This window comes from Solanum stenotomum, unplaced genomic scaffold (genome assembly GCF_019186545.1).
Source record: "Solanum stenotomum isolate F172 unplaced genomic scaffold, ASM1918654v1 scaffold18507, whole genome shotgun sequence".
NCBI classification, from domain to species: Eukaryota; Viridiplantae; Streptophyta; class Magnoliopsida; order Solanales; family Solanaceae; genus Solanum; species Solanum stenotomum.
Genome location: NW_026025075.1, coordinates 16,610 through 43,801, shown reverse-complemented (window position 1 = coordinate 43,801; position 27,192 = coordinate 16,610). Strand labels below are relative to the sequence as shown.

Below are 27,192 nucleotides of genomic sequence, written 5' to 3'. Positions count from 1 at the left end.
ATAGAGTATTAAAAAGCGAAAATTATGCAGAGTAGCAAACATTTAGGCTATATTAGGTACTATAGCCACAGTTTAAGAAAATTGTAATTCATGGCTACAGTTTCCCTAATTCCTCAGATTCGCCTGATTTGTATGAATTCAGAATTTGTATAATTCGGTTTATGATTGTATAAATTCAGAATTTTGTATATGCTTATCCTAGCTATTTGTATGTGATTTATGAAAAATTCATAATATATTACCATGTTTGTATATTGGCAAGTGGAACGTACAAACAAAGTTATAAAATATTTCTAAATGTATAAATACAAAATTTGTATATACTTATCCTATTTATATATTCACAAACGAAATATATAAATTGGCAGAAATATACTAACCGCGACCTCTATAGCAAAAGAACTATAACTATGGAGCATAGTTATTGAAACTATAGCTATAGAGCCTCATTATGTCTATTATGTTTGTTATTTCTAAAATTTTCTCTAAAAAATAATAAGAGTCCAAACTCCAAACTCAAAATCTATTTAAAATTTTAATTTAAATACAAATTATATTTATAAAATATGTAATTATGTAATACATAGAATAAAAAACTCCCTAGGAAATCACTAGGTAATAACCTATTTATTCACGATCATCATCAGCCGTCTTCTCTTAGTAGTAATACGTCATAAGTTTCATGGAATATTTCAAAAGAGTTCATTTTTCACTTTTTTTATGAATGGAAAATTTTCATTTTTTTTTTTTTGTGTGTTTTATTGTGATCATGGGTAAACAATTAGATTATTATATGCTCGAAAACAATCGATAAATCTTCAATAGGTGATGGAGCTCCTTTAGACACATACAATAACACAACTAATAATCTCAGGTCACAAAATTTTGCTTATAGTTTTATGCAAAATAAAATTTCAAAGTCATAGTAATAATCTATATCTCCTACTAGAAGCAATGTTGTTCCTGACTGTCAATTCTTATCAGCCCTATTATCAAACCCAAGAACAGGACTTGATACTTGACGAAATTAAGTACTGTTATCTACTGAAAAAGAGTATCAAATTACTGTTGTGCACATTGCACTCTCTGTGCACCACCACCATGCATATCGTCATCATCTTCATCGTATGCCTCTTGGGCCTGTTGCTGCTGCTTCCTACGCATCTCCTCATCAATGTTCACATCATGCAAGGTGGTTTCCTCACACTCGTCCAATTCCATATCGGACGCTTGTGTTTTAGGCCTTGCTGGCAGCACTGCTTCAAGATTCTTGCACAACTCTGGGGTTAATGTGTTGGGGAAGTCCACGGTGAAGTGAATGTACAGTTTCCCTTTCATGAATGGCCTTTGGTACATTGGCATTCCTTCATCATTTATGGCCTTAAATTGATCTATGGTGCCCAGAAAAAAAAATGAGATTTCACGATATCAGTAAACACAAAAGATATTTGTAGATAACTAATTGCAGAGAAACGTCATCCATAGAATACTCTCTCCCTCTCCCCCCAGTGATATGTTTTTACGTCAATAGAAGTAAATCAGCAAGAAGACTGTTTAACCATGAGCAAGAGACGGTCATGTAGAGGCATATACTTATATTGGCAAGTGAGATATGGAATAAATAGACAGTCATGTAGAGGCATATACTTATCAATGCATGCTCACCGTGTAGAAACAGAGCAAGTGAGGTATAGAATAAGACCACAAAAGTTTAACTCAGTATGCACATTTGTAAATATTTTTAAAAAGGAAGGAAATAAAAGGAACACAGAGAAATACAACAGAGCAAAAACATGACGATGGTCTAGTTACCAGTGTGAGGGTTCAAAGAAAATCATACAAATACAACAAAATTTATTAGCATTCGCATCAAAGATATCTAAGTTAATACTTGAAAGCACATGCTATGACAAAGAAGCCTATGAAGGAGAGACTCCAAGACATCAAAAATGATGCATCGTACAAACATCAGAATCAAAAGCCCGTTATTAAGTTTCTTTGGCTTACCAGGCTTGACAACTTCTCCAGGTTGGGACTTGATTATCAGCTGTCTATTATCTAGGTGAGTCAAGACAAACTGAAAACCACAGAGAGCCTCAGTCAAGGTCAAGGTGTGTTCTACAAAGAGGTCATCTCCCTTTCGCTTAAACTTGGGATGTTCCTTCTGTTGCAAGATAAAAACTATGTCTCCAGTGACGGTATCAGGCTGCAACAGAACACAAACCATGTTAAAGATCAACAAAGGTTTTGGTCAGAAACAAAATATTTCAAACACTTTGTTGCGTATCTTACCTCTTCATCAGCCTCTCCTGGAAATGTTATCTTTTGTCCATTTTGCATACCCTTATCCACAACAACTTCCAACACCTTCTTCTCCTGCACAACTTTCTCACCCTTGCACTGTGGACACCTGTCTTTCTCGTTGATTTTCTCACCAGTACCCCTACAATCATTACATGGGTGCTGCATCTGCTGGATCATAGGGCCAAGTTGTCTGATCGAAACTTTCATTCCTTTACCTTGGCATCCAGGACATTTCAATGAAGCACCTGATTTAGACCCTGCCCTGGAAATACAGATATAGCAGCATTTCAGTAGAACCTCACAAAATGTCAGTACATTATGCCAAATATAAATAACCACATTGCATACTCACCCCTTGCACTTTGTGCACAACACATTGCGAGATAGTGAAAGCTTCTTTGATATCCCATTGTAAAGATCCTCCAAAGAAACCTTGAGAGGGTGGACAACATCCTCCCCTCTCCTTTGCCGTCTTCCTCTGCTGCTTCCACCACCTAGACCATCAAAATAATCCACATCCATAAGAAATTGGAGATGCATGAAAGAAATTAGGAACTTCAACTACAAACATGCTTAGGAAGCATACCACCAAACCCGCCTCCACCAAAGAATGACTGGAATATGTCAAACGGATCATGTCCACCACCTCCACCACCCATTCCTTCCTTAAGAGCATCTTCACCATACTGATCATAGATCTCACGCTTCTCTGGGTCATTCAAAACCTCATAGGCTTGGGCTATCTCCTTAAACTAAAATATAAAATATAAAATATAAAATTTAAAATAGAATAACTTGACTACTGCACCTCAAGCATCACTACCACACAACAAGAAACATAATCAACATTAAACATAACAATTACAGCAAATATTGTGACACTAAAGTACACATTCCTAACAATTAAAATGTATCAGGCCAACCGCATTACTACTACTTAGGTTAAGCAGAAAAATAAGACCTAAAATCCTTTCTTCCCTTCAGAGATGAAGCTCTTTTTTATCTACCCCACTCCTAGAAGGATCAACAGTGGGGATCCCTTTTAACCCCATGACTTGAACTTCCAACATACCATATAGAAGAAATGTGTCTAGCAAACTAAGTCAATCCCAGGAGAGATCAGATTAAACCTACTGTACAATTGCAAGACCTAAATATCAGGTGACTTTTCGATAATGTTTTATGTCTGGGTCATCTTTCTTGCTCCTCTAATAACCCACCAGGCATCTCTTACCTTCCACTAGCCATGTCAGCAAAGCCAAGAATTTCAGATTCAAAAAATAGTAAAATGGCATAGTTCTGAGTAAATCTTGTGTCCTAAAACAACTTATGAATCCCCCTTACCATTACATTAGAATCATCTGCTAACGTCAAGGGGACTCAAAAGTTAATATCTAACCCAAAGGAAATAGTTTTACTACTTTTACCCTATTTGCAAAGAATAACTGGACCCCCTCCTTGCCTCTTACTAATTCTACCCGTCCGCTAGCACAGGTATCCACCTCTATACAAGAAATTTATGTAGTATGTACAAATTATTAATTTACAACCCAAATATCTCAAAAGGATTAAAATCCTGAACATTAAAGCTTCAAACTCTAACTCCACCTAGTATCCCACAAGCCAATCAAGCGTCACTAACAGTATCAATTTTCCCAGAATAACTAATTTCGTAAAACAAAACCCAGAACAGATACTAAGAGGGATCTAAGGTAAATAGAAAAACACTGATCTGCATACAAAGGTAAACAACAATCTCCCAAAAGGGGTCACAAAATTAGCAAATCCATAACCAAAACAAGTCAAAGCAGAAAAAAAAATTGAGATACATAAAAAGGGTTACAAATTAGCAAAACCCATGAATAAAAACCAAGTCACAACAGTATAAAGATCAATTTTTTTTACTTCTTCAGGATCACCACCCTTATCAGGATGATTTTTAGTCGAGGCTTTAAGGTAAGCTTTCTTGAGATTGTCTTGTGGAGTACTATTAAGTACTCCCAAGATCTCATAGTACTTGGTGTTATCACTCTTCTTCAGTGCACTCCAGACATCTTTCAATACCTTAAAATAACTACTACTCAAAAGGACTAAAATCCTGAAACCATAGAACTTCAAATCCAAGCTCCCCCTCTTCCTAGTATCCCACAAGCCATTCCATCTTCACTAACAGTATCAACCTTCCCCTTTCAAATTTCCCCAGTATAATTAATATCTTAAGCTCTAAACCAAAACCACTAACAGAAACTAACTATCCTAAGCTCTAAACCAAAACCAATAACCGAAACTAAATATCCTATGGTCTAAACCAAAACCAATAACGGAAACTAAGAGGTACCTTAGTTAAACAACAATAAAAATTACAAAAAAAAACTGATCCATATACAAAGATGGACAACAAGCTACAAAAAAGGCATCACAAAATTAGCAAATGCATAAACACAAATCAAGACAGAATCCATAAAAGATGAAACAAAACCCATAAATTAGAGAAATTTACTTAGTACAGCAACTCCAAAGGACCAATATCCTGAAACCATAAAGCTTCAAACCCTAACTCCACCTCCACCTAATATCCCCACAAACCATTCCATCTTCACAAACAGTATTAATCTTCCACTTTCAATTTTTCCCAGTAGAACTAACTTCCTAACCTCTAAAACAAAACCCAAAACAGAAACTAACAGGGATCTTAGGTAAACAGAGAAAAATTACAAAAAACTAATCTTTATACAAAGATAAACAAGCAAACCCCAGAACAGAAACTAACAGGCATCTTAGGTAATCAGCAAAAACTTACAAAAAACTGGTCTTCATACAAAGATAAACAAGCACAACCCAGAACAGAAACTAACAGGGATCTTAGGTAAACAGCAAACAATTACAAAAAATTGATCTTTATACAAACAAAACCCAGGATCTCAAGTAAAGAGCAAAAAATTACAAAACCCAATATTCATATAAACATCAATCTACAAAAAGGGGTCACAAAATAACCAAATCCATACACAAAAACCAAGTCAAAACAGTAAAAAGACAAAAAAAAATACTTTTTCAGGATCACCACCCTTATCAGGATGATTCTTAATAGCGGCTTTACGATAAGCTTTCTTCAGATCATCTGGTGAAGCAGTATTAGGCACTCCCAAGATCTCATAGTACTTGGTGTTATCACTCTTCTTCGGTGCTCTCCCAAACATCTTTCAAACTTTTTTTCACCTACAAATCACAAATCCAATTCAATAATTACTCATAAAACCTTAAAAACAAATCAAATCATCAAAAGTAAATTTTGATACATACAGATAGGAATCTTCGTCGAGAAGATTAGGTCTTTAGGTGTTTGAGAAGAAAGAGAATGAGGAGGAGAAGGGTGAAGGGTGAAGGGTGGGATCTGTGGTTTTATATGCAAAGAAGGTAATTGGACGGCTGAGATTTGTTGTTGTATTGTAAATAGAAGGTTCTAGAAATTTAACTTTGTGTGGGCTTTTGGTATTCCTATGTTCCCACACTCAACAAAAATCCAACCCCTTCACTTCCAATTAAAAAAAGAATTATGTAATTACATGACTTAAAATAATATAATCTCTAAAAATTGTAATCATTTAAATTAATTACAAAAACTCTTTTTTTTTCTTCACTTTCTCTTGTAACTTATGTATTGTTTGATAAGTATTAGATGAAGAGGAGCAATGTATTAACAATTTTTGAAAAATCTGAGATTATTATAATTTGGAAAATATTCGAGATATATAGAATGTAATTAGCGTTCAAATTGTTGGAATTTTCTGTACTTTACATTTGTTAAAATTCTTATAATATTGGTAAACATATTATAAATCTTAATGTAATAAATTATTTCAATAAAAATATAATAAAATTCTGAAAATTAAGATTTTTGTTCTTAACGTAAGTTTTGATGATTAATAAATAAATTGGGATTGGGATTGTGATTAGCGTATGCTTGATGCATTGTAAAAACAATAACGGTAGTGTATTCAGACTTCTCTTTTTTTTTAATGAGGTAGACAAGTTGTTTTTGATAGGTTCTTGATAGAATACACAATAAAAAAATATTAGAGATAAATAAAGCAAAAAAAATAACAATGGTAATAAAATCGTAGAGTAAGATAATACTTAGTATAATGATTATATAATTAGTACATATAAGTAAACAAATATTCAAACTAGAACCATGTTCTACCACTAACACTTTGTTTGGATGATTGTTACCTATTATTCCATAATGTATCATATCGTATTGTATTGTGTTGTATTATATCGTACTATATATATTATTTTAATGAATATAATATTTGGATAAGTTGTATCGTTCTCCGGCATTACACAATGTCACACATTTATAATTTGAATGATAAACCTACAAGAAAACTAGGATACGGATAGAACTACTATGAAAAGGTAAAATAAATGACAAAATAGAATTATCAAATAATAAATAAAGACAAAATGAGAATAAAATATTAAGGTAACAATGTGATCGCACCAAATTTGTTGTTACACGAAATGAGTTTTTTCATTGTTACCTAATGATGATACAATACAATAAAAGTTAAGTAACAATCAAAACAAACATTATACTTAAGCTAACAATACAACGTGCAACAACCATTCAAACAAAGTGTAAGAAGAGAGAAAGACTGACTACCTACTAATTAACCACGTTCGTATCTAGGTCATGATATCAGTGAGTTAAAAATGTATCATGTCGTGTCTATAATCACCGTTCTCCACAAAAAAATCCAGTCCACTTCTACCTCTCCTCAAATCTATCACCATCAACCTTTCGCACCTCCTCAGTGGCATATGTATTCTTCCATTTTACATGCCTAAATCATATTAGTTTTGTTTTTAGCATCTTGTTCACCTTGAAGGTTGTATATCTTTGCTTCTAATCTTGTATCTTCTAGTATACTACATATCCATTTATGCATTCCCATTAAATTCTTCTACCTTCGTTGTCTTAACACACAATTATTCTTGACTGATCAACATTCCACCAATATAACATAATATCAATGCATTGCCACTGAGATTACTCGAACCTGTCTGCAGGGGCGTAGCTAGAGCTAGTTGGACACCCTTCGTAGGAAAATTACGTTGTATATATTTATCAAATTTTACATTTAAAGAATATATATATTTAAAGTTGGACACCCTTGACAAAAGATATGCCTTTGGTCTATTGGTAATAGTTGTCCATTTGAATGAAGGAGTTTCAAGTTTGAATCCCAAATAGCACAAAAATTTTTTGTTTTTATTTTGATAGTCACCCACCATTATTCTTGGATACCCTTGATAAAATTTCTCGCTCCGATCCGCCACTGCAGTATGTAATAATATAGAAGAGACAAGTGACAAAAATAAATTAACTATGTGGTCCAGTGTCATAGTAAAGCTCCATGATAGTTGGGAATCCTAAGTAGGAATTGTTGTATCATGGTGTCAGCCATTGTGTGATACGGTGACGAATTTAAGATTTTTATTTAATTTAGAGGTTTAAAATATAAAAAGTACACATATAAAGAAGTTCAAGGAAATTCAACATCTACTATACATATAAAAAAAATATAATTTTAATGATGTATAAACTATATATTTTTTATTGAAAGAGATTCAGATGAACTCCTTGACCTTATCTAGCTCCGCTTCTAGTGGATTGTATTGCTTAAGTCATATGAATTTTTGCTCGTAATTAATTATGATATTTGATTTTATTTTATTTCTATTTTCCCCTAGTAATTTGATTTTGCTTAGATATATTTACTATAAGTTGTGTAGAAGGTTTTTTGTGTTTTATTGAGGCATGCATGTTATGTACTTCAATAGAGACATTTGAGTGCATAGTTCAATGTAAGGAATGTGTAGTGAAATAAGTTAAGATATATTTGTTCTTATTAAAGTTGTTAATTCATAGTAGTTCAGTTTAGTTTTGGCTTATTGTCTTTGAGTTACAACTTCATTCTGCTTATTAACAAGTATATTGTGAGTTTTTACTTTGTGAAATATACTAAAGGTTTTACTATGTGCAGAGTTCGAGAAAAAATCGAATCAGAAAAGTTTATTATGTGAAATAAAAAAAAACTTATATGTATATCTGCAAGAGGTTGTTTCATAACTTGAATCCCTTACATCACATGACTTAAAGGACAATAGCATAGTCGAGTCATCGACCGTTAAGTCAAGAAATTGGAATTAATCTTTTAGCTAGTAGCTAGGTTAGATGGTTGTAATTTGAATATTGACTCATTATTTCATGATTTTAATTTGATGAACAATCATGTCTCGTGATTTAATTTCCCAAATAGGTTATTAGACCAATCACGATATTTAAACCAAATTAATTCCTAAAAAATAAAAATAACAACTTTAAAGGCTAACTGTTGTTGAACAAACTTATATCAAATTATTAACAAAGCATTATGTTAAGGATTACAAGTAACTATAAACTTATATATTTATGTGACATCGTATCATCGAGAATTGTAATGGAATGAATAAAAAAAAATTATTTTTGAGTTAAGAGCTTTAAAATTAAAAAAATAATCTAATAATAAGTGTATTCACCCGAGTCTGATGTGAGATAATTTAAAATAGTCGAGCATCAAAGAAANATTGGAATTAATCTTTTAGCTAGTAGCTAGGTTATATGGTTGTAATTTGAATATTGAGTCATTATTTCATGATTTTAATTTGATGAACAATCATGTCTCGTGATTTAATTTCCCAAATAGGTTATTAGACCAATCACGATATTTAAACCAAATTAATTCCTAAAAAATAAAAATAACAACTTTAAAGGCTAAATGTTGTTGAACAAACTTATATCAAATCATTAACAAAACATTATGTTAAGGATTACAAGTAACTATAAACTTATATATTTATGTGACATTGTATCATCGAGAATTGTAATGGAATGAATAAAAAAAATTATTTTTGAGTTAAGAGCTCTAGAATTAAAAAAATAATCTAATAATAAGTGTATTTGCCCGAATCTGATGCGATATAATTTAAAATAGTCGAGCACCAACGAAAAAATAGCAATTCAAAATTTTACCCAATTAAGAATTAACTTGGTCAAACCTTTGATATTGCAGTGCTATTCCTGTGGAGACCACTATTTGAATTCTTTAAAACTCTAAAATAAAATAAATCAAAAACATATATATCCACATAGGTTGAAATATTTGTTATAGATTTTAGGTATAATAGTATTTTGGCTCTCTTAATTATTGGTAATTTTTTATTTTAATCCTTGTGATATTCAAAGCATATTTAAATTATTGATAAATTTTAATTTTAGTCTTTATAATATTTGACAAAGCATATTTAACCTCTAATTAATTGAAGTATTTGTTTTCTTCTTTATATACCTATTATATATTTGAACTATTTTTAGAATTATAATGTTGTCAAATATGAAGTAATACAAGTTTAACGTTTTCTTACAATTCTGGGACAAATACTTTTCTTTTGAGCTAAGGATCTATTGGAAATACCATTTCTATCCCATAAAGATAAGGGTAATTAGGTCTACATACATCTTATCCTCCCTAAACCCCACTCGTGAAATTATACTAGGTATGTTATTTTTGTAATACAAGCTTAACGTAAGGTAATTAAGTGGTGAAACATTTGGTAATCATGGTAAATTTGTGAATGTTAGCAAAAACGTATATGTTTCACTTAATTGAAGGTCAAATATACTTAATCCTATATCATACGAACTAAAATCATAATTATCAATAACTGAGGGACTAACAATACTAATACTCATCCTAGATTTTAAGTTCATTATAATATCAGTCGTAAAATAAATAGTATAGAATCAGGTCACTCATATAAATCGCATGTGTAATATATATATATATATTAAGAATTGTTATTTGTTGAATCAAAGTTTTGATTTCTATTTCTAGAGTGTGTTTGTTTCCTAAAATAACTCACATCCTACCATGTCCACCGAAAGAATAGGAATTTAGACACAATCCCAACTACCTTGATAAGACCATCATCACCTTTCCTTTTTGTGAATTATCATGGCATCATTCTCTAATTTTCTTCTTCATTATCCACAAAATTCCAATTTTAATTTTGCTTCTTCCTTCCTCCTCTTTGTTCCCTTTAGAATTTGGGAATAACATTTACAATTCCTCCTTGTGACCAAATCCTTCTATCACATTGTAAATAACACATTCAAATTTATCATCTTCTTATATCTATCTATCTTTAATTTCCTTTTAGTTATTTTCCCCTATAATTCTTATGTTTTACCTAAGGGGTGGCTATGTTTAATACACCCTTTGTTATATCTTTTGCACTTTTGTTATCATTCCCTCTCCTTTTCCTCTTCGCGCCACAAATCTTTCCACCTAAACACGTTGAGATCTCGATCCCTGATGAACTTGATGATCTTGCTTTGTTTCGTCGTGCAACCCTAGCTTCTATTGACGTGAACGGTGGTGCCATCTCACGACTTGGCACCACCAATCCCCATATGAAGATTGCGTTTCTCTTCCTTACCAACACCGATCTACATTTTGCCCCGTTATGGGATCGGTTTTTCGCCAATCATGATGATCTTTTCAACATTTACATCCATGCAGATCCATCATCCAAGATTACCCCACCTAGCGGACGCGTCTTCAAGGGCCGCTTCATCGCGTCTAAGCGAACCCAACGTGCATCCCCTACCTTAATATCAGCCGCTCGCCGCCTTATGGCGACCGCCCTCTTAGACGACCCGTTAAATTCCTATTTTGCCCTTGTATCACAACATTGTATCCCTTTACATTCATTCAACTTCATTTACAACTCTCTCTTTCGATTTCAATTCCCTGAATATCGTAGCTTCATTCAAATACTATCGAACGAGTCGTACATGTGGGACCGTTACGTGGCACGTGGCGAGAGTGCAATGCTACCCGAGGTACCATTCGATCGGTTTCGGTTCGGGTCACAATTCTTTGTCCTCACACGAAGACATGCATTGGTAGTGATCAGAGATAGGAGATTATGGAGGAAATTTAGAATGACTTGTTTAAATGAGGATTCATGTTACCCGGAGGAACATTATTTTCCTACACTTTTGTCAATGGAGGACCCTCAAGGGTGCACACAATATACTTTGACACGTGTCAATTGGACGGAGAGTGTCGATGGACACCCACGTACTTATTTTCCTGCAGAAATTTCATCGGAGCTTATTTATAAGCTTCGGGAATCAAATTCTACGTATTCTCATATGTTTGCAAGAAAATTCTCACCGGATTGTTTGAAACCTTTGATGGATATCGCGGACAAGGTCATTTTCCGGGATTAAAGGTATGTTTTTTTAAAATAATAATAATAATATTTTGTATTAGAATTGCTACAAAAATACTAGTATTAATACATATATATCGTTCTTTATTGGCATTTTGTTTTCTAATTATTGATTCATTTGATTATTTTTTTCTTTTAATTTTTAATGGATCCCCAAAATTACCATTCACAACAATATCCATTTTTTTTATATGGTATAACTGAAACGTGTAAATTATCCTACTTTTCTTTTTTAGTAATTATGTTGTCTAAGCCAGCTTACATGCATATAGACTGCAATTTGTACCACTTGTATTTCCTACCTCTAATTACTATAAGTATCGCTGAGTCTATCTATAAGACAGAGACATATGAGAAGAAATCAACGCATTTTTACTTTTACTATAATTTGAACTATAAGCTTCATGGTTCAGAACTCAATTCATCGAAAATTAGACCACACTATTAGGTTAATGGACCTACATTCACCTTGTTGGATGCTCAAGTACGGAGCCCTTTATTTTCCGACCTAAACGTTACTTAATTCTTAGGTAGAAAACTAGTGCATACAAATAGATCACTTGAGCTACTACATAATTTAAAATTTTAGATCCGTCACTGCATGACTTAATATCTACATGATTTTTTCGCAGAATAAATTTTCTTTATTTACGATAATGTTGATCTAAGATGTGATTGACATGTTGTTTATTTGATTCTGCAGGCAAGTTCGAAATATTATATTTAGGTTATTGTAGGAACTCATAAACTTCGAAGGCTGAAGCAGGAAGAGGCTAAGTCCCATGCCAAAGCCCTCTCACAATAAACAAAATTATGTTGCTATTTGGTGGTGTCTCTTGTACATAAAGTTAGAGAACTACCTTTGGCATACTTGCTTGGTTGTGTTTACAAAGTGAGAAAAAAAATTGGTGTGATGGTCACAAATTGGTGCTTATTATGAGCTTAGAATGCAGTTAGAGAAGGATTTGGTGCAAAGGATAAGTAAAATGTAGCGGAACAAAACTTGTCTCTTTGTTCGCCTTTCTTTTTACACATTCTTTCTCTATGAGGTTTCGACTTGTAACTTACATATATCTACCTCTTATAACTTTTTATTATATTATATAAACCTCGTATTTTATATTTGTGTAATGGAATTATATTGTAATCTAGAAGTAGAAGATTTTGCTCCTTATGTGTCAATTTTTTTTTTTTTGTGTAACAAAATTGCCTCATTTTAGCTTTTTTCAGTAGATAATCTTGCAGCTCATGTCATAAAATTAGTTTATTTTATTTTAGCTTTTTTTTTTATCACTAAACTCCAATAAGACAATGATTTAGTGCAAATGATAAGCAAAATATTGTGAAACAAAGCATATCTCTTTGTTCGCCTTTTTTTTTTTACACATATTTTTCTTTCTAAGGTTTCAATTGGTAAATAATCATATATTTCTTATAATTTATATATTATACAAAACTTTTTTTTTGTAATTGTATCGCAGGATTAATAATATTATAATTTAGAGGTTGAAAGTTTTGCTCCTAATGTGTTAGTCTAGTTCTTTTCTTTTTTGATTTAGTGTAACATAATTATGTTTTTATCTTTGATTTTTTAATTATTAGTGATGTTGCTATCATGTGTCAATTTTATTCCCTCCCCCCCTTCTAGCTACTTGGTATAATAAAATCACCTTATTTAATTTTAATTTTCTGATGTTTTAAAATATGCATTCATTAATATTCTATGTTCGTCAACATTTTCGAGTAATGTTTCATACTTAATGTTTGAAATGATTTTTTTCAAGTTGATTATTATAAAATTGATGTGCTTTGTGATTTAATTCAGTTTGGTATAAGTTTAACATACGTTCATTATCATTATTAAACTTCTCTTTTAAGTACTTGATTTAAGGGCATAATTAAGAACAAATAAAGCAAATTAAGAGTGATTAATTTAAGAAACATGTCTATTTTTTTTTTAATTTCTAGAATTTTGATCAATTCCAAATTGATTGTGGAAACAAATAAATCAGATAAGATTTTAATACAGATCTTTTACTCTTTATTGATATTTTTTATATGTAAAATATGTGAGTTTCATGAACTCAAAGATATTTAGAATTATTATATTTCAAACAAGATTACATTAAAATTAAAAATAAATTGTGTAAACCTCCATTACAAAATGCTCTTATCCTCTTTATGATCTTCGTCTGTTCAAAGTCTATTATCTATACTATACTAAAATGATAGAGTAAGGTCAAAATATCACTTCTGAAAGAAAAATCACATTGAATTAGCCAAAACAGAAATGAATAGATATAATCAATATTCGTGCTGTAAAATTTAAACACGTCAAAGAAATTTCGACATAGATAGTAAGAACATATCCAATATGAATTTATAAGTGAAATATAAAGAGAATAGACTGTACGCAAAATATCTATCTATACTGAAATGATGGAGTAAGGCCAAAATATCACTTCTGAAAGAAAAATCACATCAAATTAGCCAAAACAGACGTGAATAGATATAAATAATATCTGTGTAGTAAGATTTAACATGTTATAGTAGGGGTGTACATGGCCGGGTTGGTTCGGGTTTTTCAAATATCAAACCAAACCATTTGTGTCGGATTTTTAAATTTATGAACCAAACCAAACCAATAAAACTCGGGTTTTTCAACCTCGGATTTTTTCGGGTTTTTCGGTGTTTCGGGTTTTTCCGTAAAGTATTCATACACAACATATAATTTACTTGTACTTCAAATATTTCTTTAGTCCTACCAAAATACAACTATCTAAGATGTTTCTTAAAAATATAACACAATACGATATGATTAATGACACTAAAATATCCAACAAAAATAATAATAATGAAATCGCGNTATGATCTTCGTCGGTTCAAAGTCTATTCATAAACACGTTTTAAAAATATCTATACTATACTGAAATGATGGAGTAAGATCAAAATATCACTTCTGAAAGAAAAATTACATTGAATTAGCCAAAACAGAAATGAATAGATATAATCAATATTCGTGCTGTAAAATTTAAACACGTTAAAGAAATTTCGACACACATTGTAAGAACATATCCAATATGAATTTATAAGTGAAATATAAAGAGAGTAGACTGTACGCAAAATATCTGTCTATACTGAAATGATGGAGTAAGGCCAAAATATCACTTCTGAAAAAAAAATCACATCAAATTAGCCAAAACAGACGTGAATAGATATAAATAATATATGTGTAGTAAGATTTAACATGTTATAGATATTTTAACACACATTATAACAATAAGAACATATCCAATAGGAATTTATAAGTAAAATATAAAGAAAATAGACTGAACGCACATCATTATTTTCGATACACATTGAATAAAGCTGAGAAAAAAAAAACAAGAGAAACATTCCCCTATAATAATATTTTTTTCCATTTCAAATTGACCATTATAGAAAAACAAAAGAAAAAAAAAAATACACTTTGAGTAAAAAAAAAAAAAAACATGAGTCCACCATTGTCAACAAATATTGGACCCCTTTCATCGTCATCACACCCCACCCCCCCTTAACCTCCTTCCCTCAATTTCCACCATTTTTTTTCTCCCAAATCTTCCTTGTTCCCTGCAAAATCTCAGCAAAACTCAATTTTGGAAGATGAGTATTTCAAGAAACTCAGGTGGGGTTGGAGGGGTAGTGGGTGGTGTTGATATGCTGAGTGAAAGAGCAAGAATGATGAGAGATTCATTGCAGAAGAGTCAGTCTATTACTGACAATGTTGTGAACATTTTGGGTTCCTTTGATCATCGTCTTTCTGCTCTTGAAACTGCTATGCGTCCTACCCAGGTTTGGATTTTACTTTATGATTGATTTTGTATCAATTGGATGATAACCCATGTTGTGAAAATTTTGATCTATGAAGAGTTTGGTGTGTTGTAGAGTCATAACGTGAAGATCTTGGGTTTTGATAGATTTGCCTGATAATGTAGCAGCTGATTGTTTTGATAGATAATTCGAGTTGAGGTGTGAGCAAGCTAGTTCGGATTTCATGTTAGCATTTTGCCTCTTGCAGAAATGCAGGGTAAGGTTGCGTACAATAGATCCTTGAGGTCCATTCCTTTCCTGGAACGCGCGCATAGCGAAAGCTTAGTGCACTGAGCTGTCGTTTTAAGAAGTTATGGGTTTGGCCTAACCCAATTGTTTTGCCTCTTGCAGAAATGCAGGTTAAGGCTGTGTACAATGAACCCTTGTGGTCTGTCCATTTCCTGGACACGTGCATAAGGGGAATTTAGTGCATTGGGCTGCCTTTTTCGTGTATATATGTTACGGAATCTACTAAACATGAACATATTTTAGCTCAGATACCATGTTAGCATTTGGGATGGATACAGACCCCAGCCTGTATTTTTTGGTGTATTTGGAATGAAAGAAACTGGAGATTTTTCGATGGAGTTTCAACTCCAATTGGAAACTTGAGGCTAGTTGTTTGGTTAACCTTTTTAGCTGGGCTAACTGTTCACATGTAAATAACTTTGATCACCACATGGATTTTGTTAGCTCCTAAGCTCTATAAGCCTTTTGTTCTTTCTGAGTTGACAGATCCCCTTTTTGTATCTTTGCATCTACTGGATGCTTTGATGGAATCTCACTTACTGCATCAAGAAAAAAGAGAAGAAGTTACGGGTTCGGCCTGACTGAATTGTTTTGCCTTACACTGTATATATATGTTACACTGTATATATATGTTACAGAATCTACTAAATATGATCAAATATTAGCTCAGACACTATGGTAGAATTAGGGATGGATGCACAATAGAAGTTACAGGTTCGGCCTAACCCAGTTGTTTTGCCTCAAACCCTGTATAAGTATTAAGAGATCTACTAAATATGTATGAATATTAAGTTTTTAACCCAATTACTGAAATGGTCAGTAGTTATGGTATTTTGAATCCACAAAGTTCAAATTGTGATTTTGCGTCGGTTTAGCATAAATGTGGGAGAAAAGAGAAAGGGAAAGAAAGGGGTCATTTTAATTTGAATTTATAGAGCTTATTAGAGAAAAAGGGGACAATTTAGGAAACTAGGTGATTTTTGTTGAATGTTGAAGTGATACAATTCTTGGATTTGTTTAATTTCTTGTTTCCATTTTAGGCACACTCTTTCCTTTTCAATTCTTGGATTTTTTTAATCTCTTGTTTCTATTTTAATCATACTCTTTCCTTTTCAATATTTTTTTTTTCCTGATCTAATTTTGGGCAGCACTTGCTAATTTATATCATTTCTGTTTTGGTTCATTTCTTGACTGGTACTCAATTTGTTCTTTGTAGATAAGGACTCATGCTATTAGGACGGCTCATGGAAACATTGACAAGGCTTTAAAGGCTGCTGAGGTTATACTGTCCCAATTTGATATTTCTCGTCAGGTTGCTCTAGCCTCTAATGTTTGTTATGTCGTTAATTTGCTTAGATCTGATAGAGATACTCCTTTTAGTTTCCTTAATTGAACATGGGCTTAGTAGCAAAGAGTACTTGTATTTAGCAGAAAAGGAGTTATGGTAATCTTTGTTAGAGATAAAGACTCCAACCCACTTGATGGCTCTTCACGTGTGACTGGTGTTCAAGATAAACCGAAACTCTCCTCCAATATCTATGTGATATGTTTCAGATGTATACAAACAGGTAGAAATGAGTATAATTTTCCTAGAAAGCCTGACAGGGGTAATATTTGTATAGTGCATAGGGATGGCAATGGGGCGGGTTATAGTATTTGTGGGGCAGTACGGGTTAGAGCTTTTGCGGAGGTGGGTTTAAAATATTTTTGGAAAAAACATGCGGGGCGGGTACGCGGGTTGTTTTTTTGCTGGTTGTTTTTAGGCTTCAAATTTGTTTAACTACTGGTTTGGGCAGTGAATATCCCAAATGGGAATTTTAGGAGAGAGTTCCTAGTATATGGTTTTGGGGGAAAACATTATTCTTCCTAGAATGGAATAACACGCAGCTACCGTCTCCTTCTCAAAGCGCAGGAGATATATGCAATGCTTTGATGGGGTGAATTTTTTTCTATGTTGCTCGGACTCTTCAAAAATGTCGACGGGTGCATGTCGGATCCTCCAAAATAGTGTATTTTTGAAGGATCCGACACGGGTGCGGCAACATTTTGGCAAGTCCAAGCAACTTAGATTTTTTTTTTCCTCATCAATTGTCTTCTCAAAGTGCAGGGGATGTTCATTTTTTTCATGAATTTATGAAAATAAAAGTGGTTTTGTCCCTATATAATGTTAGAAGCAGAAGAATGTTGGAGCTATGAGGGTGGGGAAAAACAAAAATTTATGCTATGCGGGGCTGGTCAAAGTCCTTGCGGGTTAATGCAGGTTCACCCCTCCCTGCCCCATTTACCATCCCTAGTTGTGCATAATTATACATCTCGTACATGAATGCAGGAGAGTACAGAAATGCCTAGCTTTCAGTATCCATTTCCTTTTTGAATTTCTTCATGATATTAGAGTTTAGGCTCATTGTGATGTTGGGGAAACCTCCTTTCCCTGCATTCACACCATTTGTAAATGCTTTGAGATGAGACAGGACAATGATGAGCAAATTTGAACAAACACACCCTTACAATGGCATTTGTAGTCCCAAAATTTCAAGGTTCAAGGGGAACAACACGTATAAACTTCTTTAGAGGAAGAGGACAATCAATAGGTAGAGACACTAGACCACCCAACCAAGATGTTTTGGTAGCACAAGGGTTTGAATTTGAATTCTCCCATTGTTAGTTATTTTCATTGCTTGTGCTAATAAATTGTTTTTGAATTTAAATTCGCCGGAGAAGTGACCAGACTTGAATTTGAGTTCGCCGGAGAAAGTGAAAAAAAATCCCATTGCAAAATTGTAGTCTTTTTTTTTTTTTGTCTTTATTAGGTGCAATGTATCCTTGTTTTCTTTGTGATAATTTTATCACTTAAGTTGGTCTCTCTTAAATGCACAGTACTTTAATTAGAACTTCTTAATGAATGATACCTTCATTTTAGGCGGAAATTAAAATACTTAAAGGGCCACATGAGGACCTGGAAAGTTATCTTCAAGCAATTGACCAGCTGAGAGACAATATTCGCTTCTTCAGCAACAACAAAAGCTTCAAAAGTAGTGATGGAGTGCTCAATCATGCTAATAGTTTGCTGACCAAGGCTATTTCAAAGCTCGAAGAGGAGTTTAAGCAGCTCTTGTTGTCTTATAGGTTTGCTGACATTTTTACTGTTTTCATCATATTCTTTTTGTAGACTTGAAACCTTGTTCTGTACTCTATAATTCATTCTTATCTTGTTTTCTAGATATTTTTCATGTAAATTCATTCACGGCAAGACTTCTGTGGAAACCTATTTGTAATTTTATGATAGTTTTGTGATTCAAGTATCAACATTGATTGGAATTGTAGTTTTCTCCTATCTTTCTGGTAAAGATTGGTGAAGTATAACCATCAAATAATCTAATCCTTATAAAATAATAAAAAGCCTATAAGGAATTTAAAATGGTTGTTTCAGTCTCTTTAAGTTAGCCTTTATGTGGGTTGTAAATTGTGATTATGCTGTAGTACTATTTTTGGGATTGAGATTCGAGGCACTTTTTGTGAGGAGTGTCCTTGTTCTGCTATCAGTTATAAAATCCTATGTCTTGCCGATGTTCTTAACCTTCAGTACTCCAATGGAGGCTTCAGAATTGAAGTAGAAATGCATCCTTATACTGCTATATGACCTTCCAATGGAGCTTTTTGACTAAATCTGAATTTAACATTTTCAGTAAACCCATTGAACCTGACCGGCTGTTTGAGTGTCTGCCAAATTCAATGCGACCACCATCATCACCTGGACACCAGGACTCTAGTGGTAAGAGTCATCTGTCCAATAGTAATGCTGAGCAAAATGGTGCAGAAAACGCTGTCTTCACACCGCCAACCCTTATACCTCCAAGGATCCTGCCTTTACTACATGATTTAGCCCAACAGATGGTTCAAGCTGGCCACCAACAACAATTTGTAAAAATATACAGGTAAATATCTATTTTTAACTATGAACTATGTGATCTTGTACAGACAATGTTTACTCATTGTATAATATCCAGGAGAAAAAATCAATCTACTGGCCTAAAAGCTGAAGTTTTTCTCTCTATTAATCAGTTCATGCAGAGAATAGGTGAAGCTTAAGATGAGGTAACTGCCTGACATGCTTTGTCAGTGTCTGGAGTTGAACTCATATATAGTTGATACAGTTTCTGCTTGTTGCAGAAGTTTAAATGTCCCATACAGTAAATACTGGGTTGTTCATCAATGTGGTTATTATGGCTTTTAATATTCTTATGCTGGAGTAACAAGAACAAGAGCAGTAAAGATGCTTTTTTTTATGTGTAGAATACAATACCATGTACATATGTGCATCTTTTCATTCTCATTCCTATTCGGGATATTTTAGGGCTGTGTACTGTCTTGTCAAAGCAAGATAATCCTGGACATGGCTAGAAACTGCTAAACTCAAGCCTTGAACTTCAACAGTTTCTCAAGCCAAATGGCCCATTTCATTCTTAGGTATGAAATGAAAACTATTTGCCAGGTTGAAGATTTAATTACTCATTGACATCTAAATACTCTATAGAACTCAGCAGAAAGCAAACAAAATAGTGCATACATGGGTGGTGGTGGAGTCTCCAGGAAGCTCACTTTTGGTTTACGAGGATGACTGGAATAAAAGGAGAAAAGCTGACTGAAAACAATTGTGTGTGTGAGCGAAAGAGCTCCTTAATATTCAGTCTTGCTCGAAATCTCAAATAGTCTAAGTCAGTTGGTAAATCTGTGTTGTTATGACCTCAAGTTTTATAATATAACTCATTCCACCTTTAACTTGGAGTTCAAAGGTGAAATACTATGATGCCCTTTTCTGGCAAGATGGAAGACCTTTTAGTTGCTTCAACTTTGTTCGTATTGAAACCCCCTGGAATAGAAGAGTAGAAGGAAATAAGTAGTTGTGGTTTAAGTACCTTTTCATTCAGTGAACTCTTTTATTTACATATAGAGAGACGGAGGTGAGGAGTGTAAATCTGTGACTTCAGGACAAATTTCTTGGCTGTGCTCTTATTGTTTAGCATAAGTAGTAGTTTCTTGGTAAATTTTACACGCACATTGCAACGATGTGTTTTGAAGTGCTATAGATTCCTTTCCTCATTTCATTTCATTCCTTTTCTTATTCTTTTGATTTATAAATGTCTCAATAGGGATACACGTTCTCCCGTACTGGAAGAAAGTCTTCACAATTTGGGAGTGGAAAAACTTAGCAAAGATGATGTTCAGAAGATGCAATGGGAAGTTCTGGAAGCTAAAATTGGAAATTGGATTCATTTTATGCGAATTGCTGTAAGTTTTCTCTAATGCCCCTGGAAGTAGATTAAAGCTTGCCTTGACTTTCTTATGGTCAATTGAACAGGTCAAACTGTTATTTGCTGGTGAACGTAAGGTGTGTGATCAAATTCTCGAAGGATTTGATTCACTCAATGACCAATGTTTTGCTGAAGTTACTACTGCAAGTGTTGCTGTGTTGCTTAGTTTTGGTGATGCAATTGCAAAGAGCAAAAGATCACCTGAGAAGTTATTTGTGCTTCTAGATATGTATGAAATAATGCGGGAACTTCATTCAGAGGTATGAGACATACTAGCAAACAAGCATTTGATTCATTATATTATGCCTACATGGAATACCGGAAAAGAGCAAACAGACGACCGTTATACAAATTTCATGGTTTATATACTAACAATGTATAGTTTGAGCTCTACAACTAAGGATTTTGTAGAACCTACCCAAAAAATAAAACTAAGGAGTTCATAGAATCTTTCTTTAGCCTTCTGGTCTGCATATAAGATGAAGATATTGCGTCTTTCTGCAGATTGAATCACTTTTCATAGGTAAAGCTTGCAATGAAATTAGGGAATCTGCCTTTGGTTTGACAAAGCAACTTGCCCAGACAGCCCAAGAAACCTTTGGTGATTTTGAAGAAGCAGTTGAAAAAGATGCAACCAAAACTGCCGTCTCAGATGGAACTGTCCATCCCTTGACCAGCTATGTGATTAATTATGTGAAGTTCCTGTTTGAGTAAGTTCACTCAACTACATAATGTGTTTTTTTTCTTCCATTTATGCATGAAAACTATGTCAGATAATAGCTTCCTTCTTCCAAGGGGATATTACTGGTTTACCACGTCTTCCTCACTAAATTATATGATTACCATCAAGCGGGGTGTCCCAAGGACTCCTTAATGTGCCATAATATGAACATTTGTGCTAGCGAACTGTAGATAAAAATTACTCTAATTGCCATGGTTTCTGGATAAGCTCTGGATTTCTTTTGTTTTTCAGCTTTGAGGGTGGATAAATAAGTTCCATCATATACATGATACAATAAAGAAACACAAAGGAACTGGTTTGTAACTTCTTAGACTAAGAACTGTCGCAACTATGTTGGGACTTGGGCCTCAAGATTCATAAATAGAGAATTGTATAACACTAACCACAAATTTGGGCACAAGGGTTAACGTGAAGAGTCTTTAAGGTTTTGAGGATTCACATACCAACTGGATTAACATATATTTTAGGAAAGACCTTAAACCAAATTTTGCTCGACTGCAAGGTTGCAGAATGTTTTTGTTTTGTTTGTTCAGAGTTCGAATGTAAGTAACAGTGAAGCTGTGGGGATCTTTATTCTTGTAGATGAGGAATGCTATAATGACAGCCAGTTGTATCTGCTTATACCTATATTTGTGATGCCTTGTAAATAGCAGCAAGTAGTCCTTGTTAATTTAAAAAGTTAGTTAGGTGGTTAAGCTAGGAGGTTAGTGGTAACTGATCTATTAGTGCTAGAGATTGCTGGTTACCAACATGGGTTGTGGTGGGATGGTTGGGATCCTTCCATCCTTAACCAGAGGTCTCGGGTTCGGGTCCCTGGGAATGGAAAAAGTTCTGTAGGGAGCGCTGCCCTCAGAAATGGCCCCTGCAATGCCGAATCTGGATTTAGTCGGGCCCTAATGCGGGTACCGGGTGGGAAACCAAAAAAAAAAAGAGAAGACGTTTCTGGTTAAGTAGAACATTTTTCATTCAAAGATCCCCCCCCCCCCACCTCCACACACACACACACCACACACACGCACACACATTTTCATTTATTCAATTGTTTCAATTCAGAGAGCACAGGTTGAGCTCTTTGAATCCCTCTCAATCTCTCTCTCTCTCTCTGCATTTTGATCGTCCTCTAGACCTGAACTTCACTTAACATTTATGTTATGAGAAACAAATGGAGTATGTACTCTTGTCCCTCTTGCAGCTGCCATGTTAGTGCTAAGCACAGAGAGAATAAACAATTAGCACATTATTATTTTTTCCATTTTTTATACTTTGCTACTCACCTGATATACCCGTTAGTGTGGATAGATTGAGTTATGTCTAAATTGTTTCTACTTCATAGCTTTAAGTTGCATTCAGTTTACACCTTACATATGGGGGAAAATTTATTTAGCAAGAGGAGACACCTGAAGATGAATAAGCTTGGTGTTCAAGCTCAGTGATTAATAGGCATTGTCAGATGAGAGGTGCTACTAGTGGAAATTGGAGGATGACTGTGGCAGTGGCATATAGTAAAGCTTGGGGAACAGTTGGCCTTACAATAGTAATAAGTTCCTGAGTCAGTGGGTTGCATAATTCAGATCTCAGGTAATCAAATGAGATAGGAGTTGAGTTAATTGGTCAGGGAGATTAATAATGTCAGATTTGAGAAAGATTTATACTAATTGGGCAATTACTGTGTACTATCAGGGCAATCGATTCCTATAATTTATTCTAAGAGAATTGCGGACTTCATAGGTTTTAGGTCTATATTATGCAAAAGTTCTGGAGACTGAAAAGGGTATATGGAATGAGGTGATATCAATCAACTAAGCTTCTTCCAAATCAGTTGGAATCAACCACTGGAATCCTCTATATTTTCTTCTTATGGAAAGGAACACCTTGTAGATAAACTGTCAGTCTTTGTTGATATAATTGCCTTGACGAGTTGCACATTTTTTTCCAGCTATCAATCAACATTGAAACAACTATTCCAAGAATTTGAAAATGGAGGAGATTCGAATTCTCAGCTAGCTGCTGTTACAATGCGTATAATGCAGGCTCTTCAAACCAATTTGGATGGAAAATCTAAGCAGTATAAGGATTCTGCTCTGACTCACTTGTTCCTTATGAACAATATTCACTATATGGTCAGATCTGTCCGCAGGTTTGTTGAACTAATATACATCAGGGTGAAGACCTTAAAGGTTATTGTATGTATTACTTTATGTTAGGGTGCTTATCGTTTGTTACTTTTAGGTCTGAAGCCAAAGACTTATTAGGGGATGACTGGGTGCAAAGACACCGGAGAGTTGTACAGCAACATGCAAATCAATATAAAAGAATTGCTTGGGCGAAGGTATTTCTCATCTCGCTTTACCCTCCTTCCCATTCTCTGCCTCAAGAAAATGGGAATTTTTTTGTGTAGGGGGTGGAGGTAGAGGGGTTAAGGAAGGAAGGGGACGAATTCAAATCTTAATTTTTGAACTAAGTTAATCATATTAGAGCTTCTCCAAGTCAAGGTCAAGTTAATTTCAGTACCATAAAGGATTGTTTTTTCTGGTGATAATTTTAATGGGCATTAGTCTTTCTGATTATGCTGTTTTTCACTTCTTCATTTTTTGTCTATGATTATGGTCTCAGTTAGAGTGATGATTGCCTTGCTTTCACTTGTTAAAGAAATTGTAGTAGCCTCTTTAATCCAAATTTCGTGCAAATTGCCTGCTCTTTTTGAGCTGTCTAATTTTTTCCAGATGGTGGAATTATGTGATGCCATGAGCATGATCACAGTTTACATAAAATATGAAATTTGCCTATGATTGTCCTAATCAATACCTTGTTTTATTCTTGAGTAGATCCTTCAATCTCTATCGATTCAAGGGCTAACATCATCTGGAGGCAGTAGTTCTAGTGGTGTAGATGGACAAAATAGCAGTGGAGTTTCAAGATCCACTGTAAAAGAAAGGTAGGTTCTCAAGTTAATTATTTTATGAACTTCTGTTGACAGTCATGATCTAATCTTGTTTCTGGTATTAAAACTTCTTGTTACTCTTTATCAGGTTCAAGATGTTCAATGCGCAGTTTGAAGAGCTTCATCAAAGGCAATCTCAATGGGCTGTTCCAGATACTGAGTTGCGAGAGTCATTGAGGCTTGCGGTCGCTGAAGTTTTGCTGCCTGCATACAGATCTTTCATTAAACGCTTTGGGTATGTTTAATTTGATTTTGCTATCATTTCTCTCTTGCATGCTTGTTTTCTGTGAACTCCAACACGATGTAGCTAGAAAGTTCTTTGGTCACTTGAAATGTTTCAAATATTTGAAGCAGAAACAGTTCGTTTGTTTCTTTATCTAAGTAAGTTGCATTAGTAGAAGAATATAACCTTCTGATCCGGTAAAAATCCATTCTTTACACTTTCCCGAATAAAATTTACACAGAAAGTACATAGAGTAATATAGATCACGAATGTGTAAAAGATGGTTGAAGAAATCATTTAAACTGTTTTGACTCCCGAAATAGTTAAGTCAGATAAAATGTAACATAAGGAGTGCTTTCCTTATGAAAGTTGAGATGATGTAAAATGCTTTCTTTTCCTGCGTGACAGGCCTTTGGTTGAGAATGGTAAAAACGCCCAAAAGTACATCAGATATTCAGCTGAAGATCTTGACCGTATGCTGGGTGAATTCTTCGAGGGTAAGACGTTTAATGAACCCAAACGGTAAACCACAGCTATGCTCTATGCACTATCCTCTCCTCTGCCGTTGCTGATTCAGTTGCTACATGATTGAGTTCCTACAACTAGTTGATGACAGCCTTCTGGTTCAACTCCGTTCGTTTTTTTTCAAAAGAGCATTCTGTATAGAGCAGTTCAGTATATGAATATGGAATCTGTTCCAGTATTATAGTTTTGTCACATCTCTTGTCCAAAAATGTGGTGCTTGTATTAAAGATTGTCTATATTTTGTATGCTTGTGTACAGCAAAACCTTTTGATGTTTGCTCTTAAAGAGTTCTTTTTTGGTCCTAAATGTTCATAGTTTTTCCTTGATGCTTACACAATTACCTTTTGAATAACTTATAGTTAAATGAACAATATAATAGATTTATGTTCTCCATATATATGCATTCATGGTGAATATAAAACTGGATTGTATCAACAAGAATAAAGAGGTTTTTTATTATATTATGGCTCGGGTCGATTTAGGCGTACCTCTCATCAACACAGATACTAGGTAACTTCTCCTTCGAGACTTGGACCGAGATGGAATCACTTAAGACAACATAATGCATGTATTCAAAGAAGAGTACTTCTAGGCTTTTGGATTCCTATTCAAAGAGGGCATGACTGAATGTCAAAACTCACTAGCCTGTTGATTTGGGATCTAAATTTGAGATTTTCCTTGGGAAGTATCGAGTAAGATTTGAAATGAAATAATATCAATTCATATAGAAGAGCAAGTTGGGGAGAGAACATTTCCACGTTGGATTTATTAAAGATAATACTAATTGAGTAGATAAAGATGGTAAAATTTGACCTTCATGTCGATTTTTTTTAATAGTGAGTTGCTTTTTAATCCTCTCAAAATGGCAACGCTATACCTTTTTTGCGATTTCTACTAAAGAATCCTACAATCAATGAATTCCCTCGTGAAACACTTTGGATTGAATAAATTTGATTAATTCCAAGAAATTTTTGATGGGGAAAAGGGAACAACTCAAATAATAATAAAAAAGGTATAAATATAACATGGATAGAAAAAAGTGCATTACGTCTGGTTAGAAAGCTAAGTCCAAATTACTTTGTATGCTTAAAGAGATAATTGTAATTAGCTTTTAATTCAACAACTAAAACAATGTTTTATTATTCAACTACACTTGCCTGTTAATGACAACTTTGAGGTTTTGGAATTATAGAGGCGGATTCAAAATTTAAAGTTTATGAGTTTTTATAACAATTTCATTGTATACGGAAGCTCTAAACAAAAATTACTAGTTCCCCACCCCTGACATGTATTCACAACATTTCTTATATGCAGGGGCAAAACTAAAGAGTAAATTCCTTTTGTTGAAAAAATCACAGTATATACTAGGTCAAAAACCTTTGTTTATCCATAGACAATAGATGTTGAACCCTTCAGTGAAAATCATGTCTCCGCCATGGCTAACGAGTACCTATATGGTCAGAAAAAAGAATAATTTTATCCAACTTATGGTTTGTTTTGCAGTATTCTCTGGGTTTGGACGTGGAAATGTAATTTAACTTGCAATTCCGTTGTAGTCTAGTTGGTTAGGATACTCGGCTCTCACCCGACAGACCCGGGTTCAAGTCCCGGCAACGGAATTCCTTTGTTTTCGTCTACTCGAGGTAGGAATAACGTTTGCCTACATTCTAGCCTCCTCAAATCCCACCCGTTAATACCA

General features: G+C 33.9%; 3 protein-coding genes and 1 non-coding gene across 6 annotated transcripts; 3 read left to right on the top strand and 1 right to left on the bottom strand.

The window, feature by feature from the left end:
* Positions 1-870: 870 nt before the first annotated feature.
* LOC125850665 (dnaJ protein homolog 2-like) lies at positions 871-5,760 on the bottom strand. Of its 2 annotated transcripts, none has more exons than XM_049530519.1 (7): positions 5,608-5,760; positions 5,355-5,523; positions 2,891-3,056; positions 2,657-2,798; positions 2,293-2,566; positions 2,008-2,206; positions 871-1,391 (listed from the first exon to the last, which is right to left on the bottom strand). In XM_049530519.1, the coding sequence occupies exons 2-7, from the start codon at positions 5,502-5,504 to the stop codon at positions 1,063-1,065; spliced, it is 1,260 nt and encodes a 419-aa protein (XP_049386476.1). In that variant the 5' UTR covers positions 5,505-5,523; positions 5,608-5,760; the 3' UTR covers positions 871-1,062. The 2 variants fall into 2 exon arrangements, with proteins under 2 accessions (XP_049386476.1, XP_049386475.1); XM_049530518.1 differs by having other exon boundaries at positions 5,355-5,512; positions 5,608-5,703.
* Positions 5,761-10,569: 4,809 nt separating this feature from the next.
* Positions 10,570-12,504, top strand: LOC125850670 (glycosyltransferase BC10-like). Its single transcript, XM_049530524.1, has 2 exons — positions 10,570-11,652; positions 12,356-12,504. The coding sequence occupies exon 1, from the start codon at positions 10,616-10,618 to the stop codon at positions 11,648-11,650; it is 1,035 nt and encodes a 344-aa protein (XP_049386481.1). The 5' UTR covers positions 10,570-10,615; the 3' UTR covers positions 11,651-11,652; positions 12,356-12,504.
* Positions 12,505-15,181: 2,677 nt separating this feature from the next.
* Positions 15,182-25,799, top strand: LOC125850666 (exocyst complex component EXO70A1-like). Of its 2 annotated transcripts, XM_049530521.1 has the most exons (13): positions 15,182-15,483; positions 16,967-17,062; positions 18,671-18,876; positions 19,437-19,685; positions 20,901-21,039; positions 21,110-21,322; positions 21,567-21,772; positions 23,741-23,941; positions 24,034-24,133; positions 24,630-24,739; positions 24,834-24,980; positions 25,377-25,465; positions 25,546-25,799. In XM_049530521.1, exons 1-13 carry the CDS (start codon positions 15,295-15,297, stop codon positions 25,554-25,556), a joined length of 1,956 nt encoding a protein of 651 aa, XP_049386478.1. In that variant the 5' UTR covers positions 15,182-15,294; the 3' UTR covers positions 25,557-25,799. The 2 variants fall into 2 exon arrangements, with proteins under 2 accessions (XP_049386478.1, XP_049386477.1); XM_049530520.1 differs by having other exon boundaries at positions 25,377-25,799.
* Positions 25,800-27,039: 1,240 nt separating this feature from the next.
* Positions 27,040-27,112, top strand: TRNAE-CUC (transfer RNA glutamic acid (anticodon CUC)). Its single transcript has one exon. It is a non-coding gene; the product is annotated as a tRNA-Glu (tRNA).
* Positions 27,113-27,192: the final 80 nt, after the last annotated feature.